Source organism: Ammospiza nelsoni, chromosome 10, assembly GCF_027579445.1.
Source record: "Ammospiza nelsoni isolate bAmmNel1 chromosome 10, bAmmNel1.pri, whole genome shotgun sequence".
Classification (NCBI taxonomy): domain Eukaryota; kingdom Metazoa; phylum Chordata; class Aves; order Passeriformes; family Passerellidae; genus Ammospiza; species Ammospiza nelsoni.
In genome coordinates this window covers 21518564-21540414 of record NC_080642.1, presented here as the reverse complement: position 1 = coordinate 21540414, position 21851 = coordinate 21518564, and the positions used below count along the sequence as shown (strand labels likewise).

General features: G+C 48.7%; 1 protein-coding gene across 3 annotated transcripts; it reads right to left on the bottom strand.

Annotated features, from left to right (window-relative positions):
- Positions 1–814: 814 nt before the first annotated feature.
- Positions 815–21851, bottom strand: STK25 (serine/threonine kinase 25). Of its 3 annotated transcripts, none has more exons than XM_059479591.1 (12): positions 21742–21851; positions 20548–20663; positions 14277–14507; positions 12660–12716; positions 11566–11674; positions 10202–10359; positions 9777–9962; positions 9097–9242; positions 8141–8255; positions 7777–7848; positions 4063–4199; positions 815–2836 (listed from the first exon to the last, which is right to left on the bottom strand). In XM_059479591.1, the coding sequence occupies exons 2-12, from the start codon at positions 20575–20577 to the stop codon at positions 2797–2799; spliced, it is 1281 nt and encodes a 426-aa protein (XP_059335574.1). In that variant the 5' UTR covers positions 20578–20663; positions 21742–21851; the 3' UTR covers positions 815–2796. The 3 variants fall into 3 exon arrangements, with proteins under 3 accessions (XP_059335574.1, XP_059335573.1, XP_059335575.1); XM_059479590.1 differs by having other exon boundaries at positions 21746–21844; XM_059479592.1 differs by having other exon boundaries at positions 21688–21833.

Sequence of the window (21851 nt, the reverse complement as noted above, 5' to 3'; positions counted from 1 at the left end):
TAGACCTGTTATACTGTGGCTGAATATGACTGTTCAAAGTAAATAGCATCTTGGTATAAAACTCTCTCAGCCTCTTATTCCTGAGCTCACCATCCCAGGTTCCAGTTACTCAGTTTTCCACAACTCTGGATCTCAGCTCACACCAAGTGCTGTCCATCCAAAATGAGCAGGAATCTTCCCCTTAGGTTTGTGGGCTGGTGAGTGAATGATCCTTTTGTTGCTTCTGTGCTGGAGCCACAGCTCAGCATCTCCTTGAAGTTGCAGTGGCTGAGGGGGGTTCTCTAAACCAGGAGCCTCTGGAAGGACTTTAGCAGGCAGCCCAAGTCCCTTCTTGGTTTGACAGGGCTGAGCTCAAATCTCTGTGCATTTACAGTACAGGAGCTCAGGCTAGGAAAGCCAAAACCATTGCTATTCCTGGCAAAACTGCAAACACCTCACCTCAGTGAACTCTGACAATGGTGCAGTGGGTTATCCCCAAAGATGGAGACTCCAGCACCTCCCTGGGCACCCCTGCCCCACCTGGGCCCAAGAGGAAGGCAGAGATCTCTGGTGCCAGTGGAGCCTGAGTCTAAAGACTGCAGGTAATGAACAAACTCCAGCAAAACCCTGCAGTGCAGTGTGCTCAGTGCACAGCCCTACCTTTGCCAGTAGTGGGGTGCCAGCAGCAAAGACTGATGTGCCTGCAGCTGTTGTCCTTGAATACAGCTCTTGGCTTTGGCTCTGTTATAGATCCACGAGGAAGAGCAAGAAGAATGCAGAGAAAAGCAGCTGGAACCAATCCTTTTCCCCCAATAACACAGTTACACCAGCCTCATTGGTTTTGTTGCTTTATTGAAAGTGGCAGATCCCTTTCAATGTTTTTGAAAACTAAACCCATTGGTTTTGAATACTGGGCAAAGGGGTGGGGATTGTTTCCTTTAGAAAGTTTCCTCGTTACACTGCAGAGCATGTGAGGAACAACACAGGTACCTTATCAACACCTTTGCTACTGCTGTGAACAGCAACTTGAAAAGCAGCAGGGACCCTTGTGCTGGCCTGCAGCCTCTGCCTTCCCCCTCTCCAAGCCTCCTGTCTGTACACGAACTTCTCCTCCTGAGGGAAAAGTGGATTTGTTCTGTTCTTCCTACCTGCAAGCTCTGAGCTGCCTCTCACCACAGAACTCTGCAGCAGAGAGCCAACAGCAGCACCTCTTTACTGTACAAGTTCATAGTGTTGCTGAGCTTGGCTTTATCCAGCAGGATAAATAAGGTAAAGAACACCCTACACCAGGAGCAGGGAATGTGTGGTCCCCCTGAGCTACTTGCAGCCCAGCACTTCAAATCTGCAGGTCTAAGTACCAAAAACCAAGCCTTGTTTCTAACCAAGTGGCCTGTCATTAAAAATGCTGAACAGCTCCAGCCTTTGCTCTCAGGGGCTCTGGGCTGAGCCATCTCATCCACACACAAACAGCCAGGCAGAAAGAGCTGGGTCACTGAGCTCCTGCTGACTTCATGGGAATCTCTTCTCAGTTAGAGAGCAGCTCTCTAAGCAATCTCACAGCTATCAGGGGTTATTCTCCTCAGTCTATTTTTCTGGACCTTTAAAATGTAGATTGAAGATCTGTGTGCTTACGTGAATTAAAGATTTATAAACCAGTATGGTACAGAAAGCAAAGCTCCTGGGGATGCTCTGCTGGGATACCTCAAGCAGCCAACACAGCAGTGGGTGCTGTAGTGTCTCTGCTACCAAACACCAGCCCAGCCTTCACCTGGAGCAGAGCCAGCTGCAGTGAGTCTGAGGAGCCACAAAGGGAAGGCTGAGAAGGAGAGGGAGGCCTAGAGCAGCTTTTGGGAACCCCCAGCCCTGCCACACTGCTGTGAGCCATCCAGCTTAAGTCTTCCTGGAGAGCACAAGTTCTTGCATCAAAAGCTGCTATGTAGTGTCCTGCTGTCCTGTGAACCAAAGCCCTGCAGCTGTTGTGTCCCCCCACTCCTCTTTTTAACCCTTCTGCCCCCTGTGGGCCTGCCCAGGCTGCCAGGAGCACCAGGGACAGGAACTGCACAGCTCCCACAGCAAATCCAACACCCCCTTTGCCTCCTGCTCCCCACAGACCCAAGGCAAGTTCTGCTGTTGCCTGAAGTAGGTGAACTAAGCCTAACACAAAATGATGTCCCAGAGCCAACAAAAGAACAATCAGCAAACCTTCCTATGAAATGACAGGCTGGGAAAGAGCAACTGTATCAGCTCAGCTGCTGCAGCACTGCAAAGTGTTGTTACTTGTGTGTGAAGGGCTTGAAGTGATCCTCCAGAACCACTGGAGAGCTGCTCTCACTCTCCCAGAGGCCCTACACACCTGGAGAGCTTCCCAACATCCCTGCACTCACACAAGACTGCTCACAAACACTTCTTTAGGAAGGGCAGGAGACTAAACCCATCAGATTTGCTTGTGAAACATCCATCAATGGAAGAGAATCTCCCTTTTTCCAGCAGCCAGGCATTTACCAGAAACAAGCTGTGAATCAAACCAAGCCAAAATGGACACATCCATTGTAGGAAAACAATTAAAAACTGCATTGATTACATTGTAAAAACAATTAGACCACCCATCTCGGGTTCTGCAAAAGGTCTAAATTGTACTTGCATTGCAAACCCCACCCTGGTTTATCATGGAAACATGGCTAACATGAAGGCTCTGAAATGTCTTGGGGTCCATCACAATGTCACATCCAACAGATGGTGGTCTGGATTAGAGATGTAGTTCTTATGAAGCTGGAAAAATTCCTTCCCCCCTGGCAGCAGCAGCAGGGAAGGTGAGTGTCAGCGGGCAGAGCTCAGGTGGTTCCGACTGTGTGAAAACCTGCAAGGAACAGGGGACAAGGGACACTGGGCAGGGCTGCTGCCTCTGGCCCCACTGCCACGTTTTGCAGTCCTGACAGACAACACCAGCATTTTTAACAAAAAGCCAAGGTGGTTTGGTGCTTCTTCAGCTTTCAAGACTCAGTTTCAACCTAATAAGTAGTTTTCAGCACTGATGTTTTATGGTAAAGAAAGCAAGCAGGTCTTTGAAGTTCTGCAAGCCCCTCAAAAAAACAATTATCATGTGCTTCTGCCCTGTGCAGCAGTGTCATTTCTAGGCTGACAGAAGTGAATGATGCTGGAAGCTGTCTGCAGTCACCCACACAAATCTACCTGCACCTCCTGCTCACTCTACCTGGCTGCCACAGTGGGGATCAGTGAAAGGCTGGATTCAATCTGAGACACCTTTTCTAACCTTAATGACTCTCTTCTATTCAATAGGAACCTGAGTTACAGCACAAACATTAACCCACCAGAAAGAAATGCTTAGAAACCTGAGCTCAAGGGTGTAAAGACTGTTTGGGTTGTGTTTATAGGGGCAGCTTCTTTTGGTATGGTAAAACACTTCCAGCCTGCTAACCAGGGAGGAGCCAAATGTTAAGTTTCTCTCATGGTAAGGAAAGGGTGAGATTTAGGGAGAAAAGCCAAATTCATGTTAAATAAAGCCTGGTAAATCTGTGACCAGGTTAGCTGTGCTGGTACCTGCAACACAAGGATGTGACTGGACTTGGTGCCAGCAATGGAGCCAAGTTTGACCCAGCAAAGAACTAAATTCTACCAGCCTACATTCCTTCCCTGGTTTAATAAATAATTCTTGCAGGAAAAGTACACTTTTGTGTACACCTAAAGGTGGGCAAGCAGTGACTAGCTGCACGTAGTGCTTTAAAGCACATTCCCTGCAATGAAACAGGTATTTATTAACAGAAACTTTCTATTCCAGAAGCAAACCCAGTGAGATTTTGCACAGTCCTTGCTGCCTGGGTAATGAGACCAGCAGGACACCATGTGAACGTATATTTATGTGCAAAATGAACAGCAGCACCTTTCTGTGCCCTACAACATACACCTACACTACAGAAACCTGTCCAGTGTGAGGAAAGCCTTCTGAGGCAAAGGGACTGTTGCCATTGAATGCAAGCAGTCAGAAGAAGTTCACTTTTGTCTGTGTGGACTTTGCCCAGCTGTCAGTGGCAGCTCCACCCCAGCTCAGCCTCGGGCACTGCTCACCTTTGGACCCTCTCCACCATGTGTGCTATCAGTTTGTCAGAGATGCCTGGGCAGGACTCCTCGGCCAAGCTGAAGGCATTCTCCAGCTCCTCCATGGCTCCCACGTTGCCTCCAGTCTGCTTGTGCTTATCTTTGAGCTGAAACCCAGAAACAGAGCATCAGGTCCTTGTTTTGTTGCAGAAAGCACAGGTCAAGAAGTGCAGCACTGACATAAAGACTCTTTCCCACTCCACCAGGGTGTAGGAGGGCACCCACATTCCACTTAACAAACCAAAACCAGCTCATTTGTAGGTCAGCAAGGTAGAAATCCAATGCCTGGGGTTCAAATTAGCCTCCAGGTACTAAAGGCAATCAAAGCCCCTACCTCATAGGATGCATTCTTAAACTAAATGTTGTAAGGAATGGACCAACAGCCCTGAAAACTCAGCACAAAGAACTCCAGGTGTACCTGAAGCAGTACAATCACCTTTGCTGCTAATGACAGCCCAGCACCCAGACACACACTCAGGCTCACAGGCAGGCTGGGCCGAATACACCCAGTGCCAGGAGTCAGTCAGCACCACTTCTAACAACCACAAAAAAGCCTTGAGCTGCTTCCAGTGACTGGGAGGCCACAGAAAACTGCCACACCAGGGATCCTGAGCCCCTGGGCCTCCAACACTCCCCTCTAAGAGAGCTTTACCCAGGGGGCAGGGGAAGAAAGTGCACACACTAAGACCTCCACAAACAGCACCCTCCCTCACCAGTTCACATCTCTCATGGCCTCTACTTGCACAAGTTTCCAGTTGTTAACTTGAAATAGCCACAGCTCTGTTGAGAGGGAACCTGACAGGTCACTGCTGCTGAGCTGAAGGAGTTGCTGTTGGAAATCCTACATTTCCACCCCCACCCCCACCTTCTTCCCACAAGCTGCTGATCTGATAGGCCCTTCCCCAGGGCACCAGCACACAAGGAGCTGAACAACACTCAAGCATCCTGCTGAACAAGCAATGTCTGGTCCAGTTCAATGAAGCTCTCATCAGGCCCTGCTGATTAAAGGGCTTTACATAAGCCTTGCAGTTCTTTCCCTCAATTCCAGGATCAACCTTTCCTGTTGTTGGAGCTCACCTTTTCTCAGAAAGCAGAACATTGTGAATGCTAATCCCCAGCTTCAGTCATGCCTGTACACCAAGTCCCTGGTGGGAACAAACAGTTCCCAGCCAAGAAGAGCCACTGCCTCCTCAGAGGGGCACTGTTCCCTGCCACAAAGCTGGGGGAACAACCCACACACACCTCTGCTCAGTCAGAGTGGCAGGGGCATGGAGGGCAGCTCAGTTACTCATCAAGGATACTGATTTCTTAGGGCAAAAATAGCTGTGATGCTACAGCCAAGGATGTGATGTGTACCTAGCAAAGGCTGCCTGCCTCAGAATAAGCACAGGGTCTGTCTGTCCTGGAGGTAAGGAGCCAGTTTATCATCAGCCTTTGATGCCAAAGCCCCTGAACTTCAGCCCAGCAGGCTGTGATGGGAGCAGTGTGTGCTGGGCTGTCTCCTCCCACTGCAAAGAGCTCTCTGGAGGCTTGCAGGAGTTACTGCACTGCACTGAGCTCAACCTCACCAGGCTGAAAAAGTCATTTTACCTCCCTGCCCCACAGTGCTTCCAGATTTGCAGCTACCCACACCTGTTAATTGTTGTCTTATATATCAGGAGTTCTCCTATCATTATAGTGCAAGGATTCCATAGCACCAGAGTTTCATATCTCCTTGATGTTTCTCATGGACAGCTCCTCTAAGCACTGCCTGTTCCTGGTCCTTGCAGCAGCCATCTGACTCCTGATCCCACCAATCCACTCTTTTATACCACTGTTCTTATTGGCTACAGCTGTGACCTGTTAACATCAGGCCTGCTCCTGATCTTCAGTAATTGGCTCAGCTGCAACTCTTTAGGGGATAAGATTACATTCTGTACCACCTTCATTTACCCATGCTGTGTCCCCCTACAGTTAATGACTCCTCATGAGCTGTTCTCAGTGTTAACATCCAATAACTCACATGCAGGAAGGCAGATAAAGGATTACAAAGAGCATCTCAAGTCAGATTTCTATTCACAATCCCAGCTTCAGACCCTTTAGGGAATGAGGGAATCAAACCTAGCTGGTTTAAAATGCAATCATACAATAGTGAGGAGGACAAAGTTTTCAGTTCCTTCCTACCAATAGCAAAGAATAACACATGCAACCAGCAGAGAAGCAGATTTCCAACCTGGAAAAGTTTTCTTTCAAGGCCCCTCTACTGCACACAAAAGCCAGGTTATTTCTGAGACTGCCCAGAACCTTCCTGCTCCTAATTTTGCTCAATGAGATTTTCAGAGCCAGCAAAAGTCTAATCAAAGGAAAGGGGGATCAAAAAACTGGGGCAAGGGAATCAAACCAGCAGAAATGAAATGTCTGAGAAGCCACTTCCTGCCTGGAACTGGTGCAGCAAGGTGAGTAAGGAAAAGCACAAACTGCATTTACAGCCACAGCCCTGAGCACTCTGCCCCAGGGGGCTCCTAACGTGAACAGAGAGCCAGACATCACCCAGACATCAGTGACTGTGCTGCACAAACTGCATCACAAACCAGCATGGCTTTAATGTGGCTTCATCTCATAGCTCTGGGCCTACAAGAGCCAGGCCAGTGCCCTCATGCTCTGACTCTGAAAGTCAAAGCACAGAGAGCCTGGTCAGATACACTCCCAATTTCCAAAGCAGAGTGGTCTCAGGAGCCTGCATTTCAGAATGACCTCTGGTGCCTGCCATGCAGCAAACTCTCCTTCCACAGAGCAGCACACCTGAGAAAACAAAGTCTAGAAACTATTCCTGGGCAAAGCACAGCTCTGTGCTAGGCCATGCCATCAGGATCCAGAAGAGGAACTCCTCAGGACCAGGAAAGGGTGTCTGTCACCAGCAGCTCAGGAACAGAACCCTGACAGGCAGCTTCTAATTGATTTCTTCCAAAGCATAATCTCCTGGAAAGAGCAACCAGATCTCATAGCCAGCAGCCCCCTTATGATTTTCCTCCTCTTCCCTGACAGCATCACCCAGCTGTGAAGGTGATGCTGACACAGACACCATCCTGTCATTAATGGCAGCTCTTACTCCAACTCCACATCCCCATCCAGACCACCAGGCAGGGCAACTGGGTCAGTTTTCTAAACAGATTTTCTCTGCCTGCCTTCCAGAAGCTGGGTGGCAGGGAACTCCTTGGTCTTGGCATTCTACCAACAGCAGTCTGTACAGATCAAGAAATGGTCCAGTAACCAGCAAAGCCAATTCCTGCTCTAACCCACCCACCTTCCCCTCAGTAACTCTGCTGTGGACATGCACAGTGACAGGCAGCTCTAACAGGAGCTGCACTTCAGCCACAGACATCAGAGTCTGGAGCTGCCCAGGCACCAGCAAGCCTAAGATGCAGGTAAGAGACAGATACTCCTCTGTCAGATCCTCACCAGAACACAGATTGCCAGAAGGGTAATGCCTTTCTTCCAACACAGGTGTTTTCAGGAGGACACACCAGGGACACACTCACTCTCCCCACATATGGTCTAGCCCTCTGAACTGGTACAAATACTTCAGAGTCCCTTAACCCCACTAGACACCTCTCCACACCTCCCTTCTCCAAATCCTTCCCATTTATCTATGTCAGGTATCTCTTCATCTCCAACCAGCAGAGACACCAAGAAGGTTCTACTCACCTCCCCAAAAACTGGGTGAACAAGTGTGGAGAGACACTGTGACCGTGGTTGCCTCTTGATGGGCTCAGTAGGCTGGAAAGCAACAAGAGAAGTTACAAGCACAGGGAAAAGCTTCCAGGGCACACGAAGTACTCAGCCTTTGGTGAATTCACAGCACCTCCACAGCAATCCCATCACCAGATCTTGGGAAAGCCACAAATCACAGTGCCCTGATGATGTGGAAGAGGCAGCTCTGGTGCACCAGCCCCTGGTGCCAGACTGAAGTAAATTTCAGACAGAAGATGAGGGCATGGTGGCTTCCACAAGACACCCAAAAGCTCATGTTAGTTCAGTCCACTTGAGAAAGACCAGACAGCACACAGACCTTCTGGGAACCATGCAGAGCCATTCCTTTGTGCAGCTTGCTCAAGGAATTGGGGCGAATGGTTGGTGGGAATGTCCAGACTGGACCCTGGTCTCCATCCTCTGCATCTCCATCACTGCAAATGGAAAGGGCAAAGTCAAGACAAAGCCTCAGCTCCATACATTGGGGGTTTGCCCACACTTTCCCAGAAACACAAGTTCTCCCCACCTGACTGTCATATTGCTGCAGGCCTTCAGGCTTTTCCCTATCCCAGAAAAAATTCTGAAGAGAAACCACTTAAGTCTCTACTACATCTATAGAGCATCAAAGAGATCTGAGCTAAGTACTGCATCATGTTTCCAAATCACCTCTCTGATCCAGCCAGCTTGAAGAAGTTTCTAGTACTACTTAAATTTAGGAGAATTTCAAGACAACCCAAGCTCACAATGTGAGGGACCAGACTTAGATGTCAGAAGCCAATTTCCCCAAGTACTTGGTCCCTTGAGTGCTGTCACACATGAAGAGCAGCTCTGTGACAACATTCTGGCAATGAAGTGCCCTTTCCCCACCCAAGGCCCATAACCTGACTGTCCTGCATGGCAGTGCAAAAGATTTGCCCTGACTACACATCCACACCAACACAGCCCTTGCCACAGTTCCTAAAACCTGGAGCTCTTGTAGTTAATGAAAGATGCATAAAATACAGGCCACAAGAGCCCTGTTCTACTGGTTACACACAGATAATGTTTTGTGTCAGTACTTTGATTCCTTACACTCAGCAAAGAGGCTCCACAGGTTAGGACCAGAACAGAGAACAGAGTCCCTCTGAACAGGAGGTAACAGCACTCACTTGCTGCCACAAACAAAAGCTCCAAGGTAAGATCTCAGGTGGGAAAAGGACCTGAGCTGTTTGCAGTAGGCCACCCTGGGGCAAGCAGGGGCAGCAGGGGCAGCCTCCATGCCAAAGATGCACGTACATATCAGAGTCCCCAGAGCTGGAATCCTCTCCGTGGCCCTCTGACTTCCAGCGCTTGAAGCGGTCGATGAGCTCCATGAGGAACGAGGTTTTCTTGGTGTAGCGTGTGATGAACTTGTGCTTCAGCAATTCTTTAGCTGTTGGCCTCTGGAGCAGAAAACGAAAGCATGTCACATCTAACCATCCCTGCACACTGAACACACACTCACTGACTGCTGCTGGAGTCACAGAATATCCTGAGATGGAAGGGATGCACAAGGATCATCAAATCCAACTCCTGGCCTTGCTCAGGACAGCCCCCAACAATGCCACCAATCCCCAACAAAGTCCCTGAGAGTTTTATCCAAATATTCTTTGAACTCTTGGCAGCCTTGAGGCCATGACACTGCCCCTTAGGAGCTTGTTCCAGTGCCCAACCAGCCTCTGGGGGAAAAGCCCTTTCCTACTATCTAATCTAAGCCTGCCCTGACACAGCCTCATGCCATTCCCTTAGGTCCCACTGCTGATCAGAGAGAAGTGATCAGTGCTCTCCCCTCCATGTCCCCTCATGAGGAGGTCCAGCTCATGTGTCCATCCTGTAAGCTCAGCAATTCTCTCTCTGCAGTTCTGGAACCTTCCTGTTGAAGGCATTTTTGACCTCTGCTGTTTTTCCCAAATTCACAGGTGGGCAGCAATACTCACAAATCTAGGATCCTTGTTGAGGCAGGCTTCCACAAACTCCTTGAAGGGCTTGCTGTGGTGACCCTCAAGTGTTGGAGGGTTGTTTTTGGGGATCAAGAAGAGAACCCTCATAGGATGCAGGTCAGAATTTGGAGGCTCTCCCTTTGCTAGTTCAATGGCTGTGATCCCAAGGGACCAGATGTCTGCCTGAAAAAGAGAAGAAAAAGAACACAGAACAGCAAGGAACAATTCTACAACATGAAAGCACAGTTTTAGGACAGCTAACCACATAAATCAGGTGGGGCATTTCATGTCTGATATACAAACTTCTTCAGCAGAAGAACAGAAACTTCTGCATCATAACAGAAAAGAATAATTCCTGCAGTAAGCAGCACTTCCAACCTCATGTATGGCAGCCCCAAGCAGCAATCCTGCCCCCAGCTCACCTTGAAGTCATAAGCAGACTGTTTGATGACCTCTGGTGCCATCCAGAATGGAGTCCCCACAAAGGTGTTTCTCTTGATCTGGGTGTCTGTCAGCTGGCCAGCCACCCCAAAGTCAGCCAGTTTCACATCTCCTTGTTCTGAGAGCAGCACATTGGCAGCTGTATGCACAAATAAGAAATTGAGTCTGCTGGGCTCTGAATCACCTCCAGCCCACACAGACTGAATACTGAGCAGAGCCCTCCTGGGGGATCCCCCTTCACCCCAGTGACAACCCTCAGCCTGGATTCCAGCCTCAGACCCATTCTCATGCTCTGAACTCCACTGGGTAACATGGAACAAGCTCAGGCACTTTCTTGGATCAGGAGGAGAATACTGCTAAGGTAGGAGCAGGGGGTAGTTGTGAAGGACCACACCATCAATTAGATGTTGGTCACACAGAGAAGGGAGGGTAACACAGTCTCTAATGCTCACAATTTTTTTTCCAGAGTAGCATTCAGCACAGGTTAAACAGCAGATCCTTCTAAAGAGCCTAAGGCCCACTCTTGTACTGGTTCCCACTCACTGATAAGACTGTAACATTGTGCAAGCTTGGGAATGGGGGTTTCCTTCTGAGACCCCACCTAACAACCTTCAGCATTTCCCCACCACTGGCAGACAACAGCCCTACACATCCTGCAGTGGTAGAAACATTCAGTCTCACATACACAACAAAATCTTTTCTCCCAACCTCCCTGCATGAGGTTTCTGTGCCCTGCTCACACCCCCTCCTGCAGTGGGGTCAGAGCAGAGAGCACCTGGCCCTGCTCCACAGCTCTGTCCCTCCATCCTCCTGCAGAACTTTGGTGCTCTGGGCTTGTTGGGACACTGCTCTTGGAGAGGCAGATGCCAGCTCTGTACACCACACGTGGCCAGGGACTATAAAAAACAGCAACAGGATAAGCTGACACAAGCTGCCCTGATTTTCTAGGGCTGTGAACCCTGCCTGAGGACAGCTCACTCCTGCTGTGAGCTACAAGCACAATAACCAGCACACACACCCTTGGGGTCCAGCAGAAAAGCAAATGTCCAGACACAAGTCAGCTAATATCTGAGCATGCCTTTCACTGACTCCTTCACTTCAGCTCCAAACTCCAAGTGCCAGAGGAGAGCTCTGATCCTCACTGCTACTCTAAACCCCAAAGACATGAAAAGCGTGAGTTGTAATACAGTGACAAGCATCAGATTCACAAAACAGCAACTCAACAAGAAGAGCAGCACTGAGAAACAGTCTTTGAAACCTTGCAGATTATGGTGAATAAAATATCTCTGAGTATTATGTTACTAACATCCATTACAAGAAAGGGAGCTGAGCTCTTCAATCTTACCTTTGATGTCTCTGTGGATCTTCCTCTCTGAATGTAAATAATCCAAGCCCTTTAGGATTTCTCTCAGGATAGTAGCTATGTAAGTCTCCTCCAGTGGTCCTGGCTTCAGCTAAAAAAAGGCAGAAAGATGATTTAAAAGAGGGTAACTGATGCCTTGGATTTTCCAGGCTCTCAGTTTGTTACTTGGAAACCTTGGCCAAGCAGGTTGTACTCAGCAGGAAGCACCTTCCTGCACCTGATTTAGGTGCTACAAGCAGAATGCTGGTGTTTGCACCTGGCAAAACTTTGGGGGATTTTCTGCTGGCCTATCAGTCTGTTAAAGGTTTCCCAAACAAAGAGCAGTTCATTTCTTACTTTGGTCTGGAAATCCACTGGCCAACAGAACATTTTAACTGTTTCTCTTGTTCAGGTCTCTCTGCCAGCATGCAAGTACTGAATTTCAGCCTCTGAGATAACAACCCTCAGGCTGTGGAGCACTATATCAAAGCTCTTCTCCTTCCCATCAGTTCTCCTCTAACCAAATCCTGCCTTCTCAGTGCAACAACTGAGGTTCTGACATTCAGATAACTTTTGCTGGTGACAGGCTCCCATTACACCTTCCTCCAAGCCTCCAAGCTCAGCAGTTTTCCCTACATCATTAGCTATCCCTCTGGAAAAATGGGCATTATTGTCCTAAGGAGAAGAGAAAAATGCTGTGACAGAATACAGTGCAGTGCACCTTTGCCTGTGGATAAATTCTGCATGTGTATTCTCAAAATTTGGGGTAACTTAATCACAGACCATGACTCTGACTAGGTGAAGTACAGATTTTACTGCTCAAAACCAACTGGCTGTGCTCACTTTTCAGTTCACTGGCTCTTTCATCACACAGCAGCACAGCATGGACAACAGTGCTGGGACAGCTGAGCCCCATGAAAACATTCCCTGAGTCCTGGGATAAGCATAACCAACATGTGTGTCCTGCACTGTTTACCCTTGGGCACAGGGCTGCCTAAGGGATGGAATGTGGCAAGTGAGTGTCTGGCTTATGGGCATTCCACAAACCAAGGCTTCAGTCAGTATTTTTCATAGTCCAGAACTTGCCACTTACTCACCAAATCCAGGGCTGAACCTCCTCCCAGGTACTCCATGATTATCCACAGCTTAGTGCCCTGCAAGCAAGAGCACAAACCAAGAGCAAAGACAATAATAAAAGCAGCCAGAAAAGTGAGACACCCACGAGGCAGCAACACACAAGAGTAGTCCTGTACACAATCCCAGAGCTGCTGCACACTGCAGCTCTCAGGGGCTCAAGGAAGAGCCCCAAGCTCCCTCTTTTCTGCTGACACAGCATTACCTGCCCCCAGCACTTTGCTAACTCTCAGTCTGCAGTTTCACCTGGGCAAATGCCCCAACAGGCACCAGACTGCCCAGCCCACAGATAAGCTTATCCCAGGCTGGAGCCCTTTAACATCTCTCCAGCAGCTCATCCAACATAAATCCTTCTTGGCAAGAGCAGGGGAGCATAGCAGCCCTTGATCTCATTAATAGAGCTGCCAGCATGAAGGGCACAATCAGCAAGACACTCTTACTCCTCAGAGAAGAGATTCCATGCTGAGGTTCCAGGGTCCCAACAGAAGATAAGCAGCAGGTCCATGAAACTACAGCAGAAGGCTGAGAAAGTGCATTATGGCCTTTGAAAAATAAAGTTGGAATATTCAGGACCTGAAGAGCTCAGGAACTATTTGCTGCAGTCCCATTGTTACATTCATCTCCAGCAGCCAGCATGGATAGGCCACTTTTGATCAACACTACCTCCATCAGGGATTCCTAAATCTGCTCTCAGTGGAAGCAGTATTAGTACTCCTACATAGACTCAGTTCATATACTCTTCACCTTTTCTGATGAAATGTGAAATGAATGAGTTTCAATCTCCACTTTTTTTCAGAGGCATAAATCCCTCAGTGGTACTGCCTTAAGACTGTGCTATTCTGGAAAAGTATTCCATCAGCTTCCTCTCCAGAATTGTCAGACCAGGGAAAGTTCAGTCTTCAACAAGTCTTCAACTTGCTCTCCAGTGAAGTGCCCTGCTCTTGGTACCACAAAGTACAGGGCACCTCATTTCCATGTGCTTAGCAAGTGCCTTAAAGCCCAGTCTGCTATCAAGTGCACATCAGTTCAGTGAGCAGAGGCACCAATGCTCCTGCTGCCATGCTGCCACTCACACATCACTTTGCAGTGCCATGTGCCACCACCCACTGCAGCATTCACAGAGCAGCTCTCACTGTTACCAGCATATTTTCTGAAAAATCCTCTTTGCCCAGGATTCTTCTCCTGGGAAGCTGAGAAGCCTCAGAGAAAAAGGAAAACAATGTTATCTCATTTGTTTCTCTTGTGTTTTGCTGCTTTGGAATGTGGTTTGGAGATTGTTTATCCAGCAGGTGGTTGTTTGGTTTCATATGAATTGTTTTTACTTAATGACCAATCAGTGCCAAGCTGTGTGGAACTCTGGAGAGAATCACGAGTTTTCATTATTATCTTTAAGCCTTCTGTAAGTATCCATTCTCTATTCTTTAGTATAGTTTAGTATAGCATTCTTTAATATAATCTAGATCATAAAATAATAAATTAGCCTTCTAAGAACATGGAGTCAGATTCACCTTTCCTCCCTGAGAATACCACACCTCCCCATTCCCAAACCACAGGCAAGGCACCAGCCTGGTCTGTCCTACCTTCAAGTAGGAGCCATAGTAGCGGGTGATGTAGGGGCTGTCACACTGGCTGAGCACTGTGATCTCCTGCTGAATGTCCTCAATCTCATCCTCAGCCTCCTCCAGGTCAATGATCTTGATGGCCACCACCTCCTTGGTGCGGTTGTCGATGCCTTTGTACACCTCCCCAAAGGACCCCTTGCCAATCCTCTCCAGCTTGGTGAACAGCTCCTCAGGATCCACCCTGGAGTGCTAAACCATGAGGTGGGAGAATTCCATTCAGTTCCCAGGCTGCAGAGCACCACACACACACACAGAGCTCATCTCCATATCTGTGCAGCACCCACTACCTTGATAAATTCACCTATCTTAAACAGTCTTAGAAACTTAGCACGGAATATATCCAAGATTAGAACTTTTCCACAGGTTTCCAACCCTGCAGATCACAGTGGGGGGGGAAAAGGAGGGAAGCCCAGCATGAGAATGTCAGCAAATATTGCTATGGAAAGTGTCAGCTCCACTGGGACAGGGCTGCTCAACTGCAGGCACCAACTGGTGCCTAAGCAGCTCCATGAGCAGGCATCTGTTCACGCTTCAATACAGACCAGCAAGGGGTACCAGAACCAGATTCCTCCTGGAGATTTGATGAGAAAATGAGCACAAGCAAGAAGCCACATAAAAATGTTTCCCTAGTTAGCCTTCCTGCACTCAAAGACTGAAATGATTAGAAAGATCTGCACCCTTCCCTACTTGTCTGGAGGGTGAAATATTACAGTAATCTGAATTCACATTTACTGTCTCCTCTGCTGCAGCCTGATCTCCAGGCAGCTCCCAGCACAGCTCTCCTCAGATGTTTGCAGATGGAGCCTCACATCTTTTGGAAGCTCAGCAGCAAGGAGAAGGCAGGAGAGCAGAATGGACACTCCATCTTCCAGAGCTGCCTTTCTGTACCAGTCTCTTCTCTAGCTGGCACCCTCAGATGCAAAGGCAAACAGCATCTCCTTCATTAGATAAGCACATCAACCAGGCAGTTACTAACAGAGAAATACTGACCTTTTAACAGCAGCTGCACAGTTAATTCTTTATTAAGATATGGGTAAGAAAGGGAACAAATCACAGTCACTTTCTCATGATACTTAATTCAGTCCACCTGCACATCAGGAGGTCCTACATGCCACTAAAATGCTCTTTGTGATTGGTTTTTCTGTCTTTTTTTTTTTTAATAGTTTGAAAAAGAACCCTGAAAAATATGGCCTGACCTTAGGAAGCAGCCAAGCCATAGAAGGAATTCTCCACACCCAGAACTTCTCAGTCTCACCTCCAACACATCACCCAGGGAGAGTGCTCTCTCACAAGGGCCTTGAGCTGGCAGATTTTTCTCAGAGAACACAGAGGCTGCATTTTTCCATCTCACACCACGTTCTAGCAGCAGGCCATCACTGAGCAGCCCAAGATGTTGCTTAATGATTAAGCCAGTCTGTCATCACAGGTTGTTTGCCTTCTGTGCATTGCTGCAAGCCAGGCCCAGGTAAGTTTTACAGGCAGCTCACTCAACAGGATTTCCACACAAACTCCAGCCCAAGATATAGAAGGATAACCAAATATCCTTTTGCATCCATAGCAACACCCAAACAGGCTGTACTTTGAACAAATGCACTGGAAACAGACTAGAAGGGATGTTCAGAGATAAGAACTGGAGATGCATAGCAGAGACTGGAGAGAGGGAGGTGGGAAAAAGAGGATTTGAGCTTGAGAAATGTTAGGAGACAACATGAGAATGATGACCACAGGCAGGGAGAACAGTCTGACTAGTCCAGGCTCACTGCAGACCAGGAACAGCTTCCACCTGTTGATCAACTTGGAGGAAGGGGTAAGAAACTGCCCCAAACATTACTGTGGACAATGACCTACTGCACCCTAAAAATGCCTACAACACATCAGCCACTCCCACACATCAAGGAGAAGGGAGAGAAAGAGGATCATCTCCTAGAAGCACCTGCTCAGCTCAGAAAAGAAACACTACCCACATGAATACTGCAGGGAAGCAAATCTTCAAGAAAACATTCCTCCCCTCCCATGTAACTTTCCCATGAAGTAAGAAACAGGAAAGTGGAAGTAACTGCTCCCCCCTCAGACACATCAGAGTCAGGACTGATTTCTCCAGATCAAGACATCAAACATAAGATCACTGGCTATGGCAGGCAGCTTTAGGGACAGCCACCACTTTATGTGGCAGGCTCTGTCATCATGGACAGCTTTGTAAACAACCTTGCAGACTTGGATGTTGGTTTATCCTGTTTTCTGTAGAACAAAGGAGTTCAGGTAGGTGTGGTGGAGGAGACAAAGCCTCTGACAAGCACACAGAAATTTTGCCCAAGGAACTCGGGAAAACAATGTAACAGATGGGGAGGTGAGACAGGCCCACCCCCATAAGGGTGGAAATATGAGGACATTTCATTTGTAGGTACTGGATTTACCTTCTCAGTACTGACCTGGAAATGCTTTAGAGCTCACAGGTGACAAGGCAAGGGTCTGACTCTGTGGAGGGCCTGAGGATGAACATCCCTCAATGCACTGGCCAAAACTGCAGAAATCAGAGCCAGCAACAGAAAGAACCCAGAGAGCCAGCACAGGGCCAAGGGGTACAGAGTCACTGCAGCCACAGTTACACTGTGACACACCACACACTGCTGGAGGAGCACAGTTTGCTGATGCATTTCTTCTCTTTCTATAAACAGGGAGGAGGAAACAGGCCCATGCCCAATTCAAGCAGGTCAATATCTGCTCAAGAGCACAACTTGTGAACACCACAGAAGAAACTGCCAGGTGGCATTTTCAGCAACTCTGAACTTCCACAACAAACTAAGATGTCCTGTCTGCAGGACATTGTTCAGAAGCCCTTGTCCATTAAAGAAAATCCAGTTTGAGACACCACATGGTGACCTGTGCTGACAAAAAAAAATGCTCAGATCTGTGGGCATAAAAGCCTCAGCATTCCATCAGAGAGCAGCACAAATCAGGAATGGAGAGCTGTGGAGCTGCACTGCTCTGTCAGGAGAGAGAAGGATGCACTCCATGAGCCTGACTTCCCCAACACACCTCCACCATAGTGAGAGCTGTAACAAGCACCATCCCTCCTTCTCCTAAATATAACTTATCTCAGTACCAGTCATCTTGTTAGAGAACCACCCTGGCTGGAAATCTGGAATTGCAGTGCTACAAACACACCTGGAAAACTTCACAAGTAGGAAGCAACAGAGCCCAGATGAAATGCTTTATACCTGCTTAAATGAGCACAGTAACCCCAAGCAGCTTATGAGAACCTGTCACCTTTGCAAGTGCTCCTCAGCTTGGGTTCTTCCCATTTTTCTTCCACATTCACAGAACCCATCAGAGCTGAAAAATGGAGCTCCAGCAGCAGCAGCTGCTCCTTGTTCTACATGTAAAAATGGAGCTCCAGCAGCAGCAGCTGCTCCTTGTCCTACATGTAAAGCCACTAAGGGATGATCACTACATTGTAACATTTTCTTTGGCTGACTGCTTGTTACACAGCAGTTCTGAAGCAAAAAGCCTCCTGCTGCTCCTCTCCACTGAGAGCAGCCAGTCAGGCACTGGAGATGGCTCAGGCAGGCCTGGGCAGGCTTTGAGGGAGAGCACACAAGGCACCAGCTCACTCTGAGTGCAGGAAGGGAATAAGTATGAGAGGGATGGTGACAATTTCCTGGTAATGTGCTCCACTTGTGCCCTCTGGGATCCAATCTCACAGCACAGGAAAGAAGGATGCTCTGTCCTGACAGGTGTGGCAGTGTTTGCCATCCTGACCGATGATACCATGTTTTAAAACACACCAGCTCACTGCAGCCATCAGGAACTGCAGTGTGTTATGAGACAAGCCTGGCAGTAACACCAGCTGCTTCATGGGGAAAGAATGGTTTTGGCAGCTCTGCCACCTCCAGCTGCTCAGACATGATAGCCACAGTCTCTGAGAAGATGTGGATAAGCACTAGAGAAGAAGGGTAAGCATCTGCCCTCATTTCAAAGCTACTGCCTGCAAAGATAAGCTGCATATCGGGAACAGAAGCAAACACCATTTGAAGCAGCTGAAGATCTTCTCTCTGGGCTGTGTCCAGCTGGATTTTACTCTCAAAATATTCAAGAGCAAGGATCACGCCTGCATTTGTTGCAAAAAACACTGAGGGGTGCTTAAACTCTTCTGGAAATGAGAACTCCTTAATCTTGGAATTGGAATCACTGTTCTACATGGGAGAGCTCTCTAACAGAAAATTGCCAAGGCCCCAATAGTTTATGAGCTGAAGCTGACCAGGAACACAGCAACTTCAAAGGGTTTCTGTGGAACCACAGCCACATTTAGAGTTATTTCTGACTGCAGCACTTTCCAACCAGCCACACAAACAAACATAATTCTGCTCTGCCAAACACAGTGGAAGAAGGAAGTTGGTTTTAATAGAACTCATCTGCTCTTCTCTTTCCCTCATTGCCTCCTCTGCTCCCCAGTTTCCCAGCCTGCATGATGAACACTCACCTCTGAGCTACCAAGAGTCTCTCTGGTGAAACCAGCTTTGTATCTGGAACTTTTTGGAAGCTTCCCTGTCTATATGAAATCTGTGCATAGCTCTCTGCAGCTGCCAAAACCTGGGACAGTTTGCAATTTCTGGAGTATAGAAAAGAGGGAAGTTTGTGTGCAACACTTTGAAACACTGTCTGAAACTCCCAGCTCTCTTCACAGACAGTGTTCTTTTGCTTCAGGAGATGAAGCATTGTGTAGCCAAAAAAACCTAAATGGCTTCTCCAAGGCCAGGTAAGGAACAACAAATGTAGAAACAGAGCTCAAATCAGAGCTTTAAACTGGAACTAACACAAATCCATCCCCTGAGAACTTCTGACCAAGACCAGAGGCCTGCAGTGCTGTGTGTTCACACAAAGGGAGCCAAGGAAAGAGAGCAGAAGCAGCTGAGGCAGGGAAATGGCAGCACAGAGGCACAGCAGCCTGGTCTAAGGTAGCTCTGCCCATCAGCACCAGGACTGAGAATCAGAGACAAGCCAAGCCTCTGAGAGCCCAATGCAAGTCTCAGTCTTGCTTTTCACAGCACCTCCCACTGCTCCCTAAATCCCAGGGAAGAAAACTTCAGGGCAGCTCCCAGTGCCCTCCCAGCCAGCTCAGCTGCACCAGGGATTCCTGAAAAGACTGGAGGAACGGAGAGCACAGATTGGTTTTCTATGCCAAGACCAGACACTCATGGTATGACAGGGTCTGACAATGCCTAACATTTCCATAATAAATACAGAGCTGAGGCCACCAGAATGCTGATAAGCTTCAAGAGTGAATGCTGTGTACAAAAAAAAGCTTCAGAGCAATCTCCTCTGCAGCTCCAGAACTGTTTTCAGCCCTAATCAGGCAGTATCCTTCCCCTTCTCTCCCAGTACAGTGACTCAGTCAGGCATTACATTCACATTTAATTCCACACACACTTTGGGGAAACAGCTGATGTGAAAGACAGCATGCAAACTGAGGTGCATTGCAAATCAATTTTAAATCAGTCAAGGTTCAGAGAAAGCATCAGCCCAAACCACTAAAGCTTTTAGTAATTCTACACCTAGGAGCAGAACAGAATAATGTCCCAAAATGGTTTAAGAAGACCTGTGCTCAGTATTGACACTTGCCAATAATCAAACACACCTCACAACCAAATTCAGAGGGAAGAAGATGCAAGCCAATACTATTAATGTGCTTTAGCTTTCAGTCCCAAATCCTGGCATCACCTTTCCACACTCCTCTTGTGAAAATGTCACCACATCAACAACATTTAACCACATCCACAGAGGCTGGGATCTCCTAGAAGAGTTATGACCCTGTATCAAATATCACTGCCTCTTATACAGCAAGGTTACAAGCACCATTTTTCTGAGACTAATGCCATGAACACGTTTTTCTATTCCCATTTCTAGACTTCCCCTTCCTAAAATGCTCAGAAAGCCAGTGACTCCTGTCTCCCTAAAAAGAACACACTTAATCCCAGAGAAAGGCTCCACAGTGGGTGAAAAATTAACTCTCTGTATGGCTGGCAACACACCATTATCAGCCCAACACCAGGTACAGAGTCAGGCACAGGCCAATCAGCCAACAGGAGTAAGCTGAGACCTGTGCAACAGAGATAAAGAGTGGCAAAAAGTGATTTTCTGGTTATTTGTTTGAAACCCTTGTATCAAGAGCAAACACCATTGTGTAAACCCTTAAAGAGGGCTTTAAAACAAACTTTTAATCACCACTTACCTGGCTAGCAAATTCTCTCAGGTGAGCCATGCCTACAGGATGGGGTTTTTTGCAAAATCAGGTAGGATTAGGATGTTGCAGCACAGCAGGAAAGTGATGATTTCTCCACTGGTCAACTGTGACAAGCAAGAATACAGAGCTCTCAAGTCAGGTTCTTGGAAGCTGGCTCATTTCCCTGAAGAGTTACCTGCACCTTTTTTCTCTCCTTCATCTGAAGTGCTCCTTGAACCTGCCAACACGTTCTAAGTGTGCCAGGCCCTCCTTGCACAGTGCATTTCTCAATTCTTTACAGAAATGCCTTCCAGATATGTCAAGGAACCTCACTCTGATGTTACACACTGACCAAGTCCCAGGCTCCATTTTCCCTCAGCACGCTGCCCAGTATTATAGCTAACCCCACAGATCTATTGCCTCACCACCACCTCCAGCATCTTCCCCATGATCATCCTCAGACAGTCATTTTCTCCTGCTCCTCCTCAGCAATCCCCTCACTGGGAGCACTCCTCCACTCCCACTGTCCCCACTACAGCTCAGCTGCTCAGCACACACCTTCCTCTTCAGGGAGCCCCAGCCCTGCACCTCACACCTTCCTCTTCAGGGAACCCCAGTCCTGCTCAGCACACACCTCCCTCTTCAGGGAACACCAACCCTGCTCCTCACACCTTTCTCTTCATGGAGCCCCAGCCCTGCTCCACACACCTTTCTCTTCATGGAGCCCCAGCCCTGCTCCTCACACCTTTCTCTTCATGGAGCCCCAGCCCTGCTCCACACACCTTTCTCTTCATGGAGCCCCAGCCCTGCTCCACACACCTTTCCCTTCAGGGAATCCCATCCCCGCACCTCACACCTTTCCCTTCATGGAGCCCCAGCCCCGCACCTCCTCGCTTCTGCTCTCCTCAGGGGCCCTTCCCTCCCGGCACCCCAGCCACAGCTGAGCCCCAACCCAGCCCAGCCCCTCGGCCCGGCCCTCTCCAGGCCCCCGACCCCCGCATCCCCCGTCACGGTGCCGCCCCACAGCCGCCCTCCACCCCCACTCCGGGCACGGACACCTCGTCCCGCCTCACACCTCAGAGATCTCCCCCCTCCCGCGTCCCCCTCGCCATCATGGGCTACTCAGCGCGCCCCGCCCGGCACCCTCACAGTCCCTCCGTGGCTCATCGCCGCGGGCCCGCCCGGCCCTGGGCGCCGCCGCACCTACGGGCAGCGCGGCGCGGCCGTCGGGAGCGCCATGCCGGGCCCTGGCGCACGGAGCCGCCGCCGCCCCGGGCTGCCCCGCGACACCAGGCGCGGCGGGGGGGGAGCGC

What these genes read in the sequence shown, in the direction of transcription:
- STK25 (XM_059479591.1), bottom strand. Translation starts at nt 20,577, where the DNA reads ATGGCTCACCTGAGAGAATTTGCTAGCCAG. An exon ending in ACTATGGCTCCTACTTGAAG is followed by an intron (nt 12,717 to 14,276) that starts GTAGGACAGACC and finishes TCTTGCTTGCAG; the next exon opens with GGCACTAAGCTGTGGATAAT. An exon ending in TCAACAAGGATCCTAGATTT is followed by an intron (nt 9,243 to 9,776) that starts GTGAGTATTGCT and finishes TTTCTGCTCCAG; the next exon opens with AGGCCAACAGCTAAAGAATT.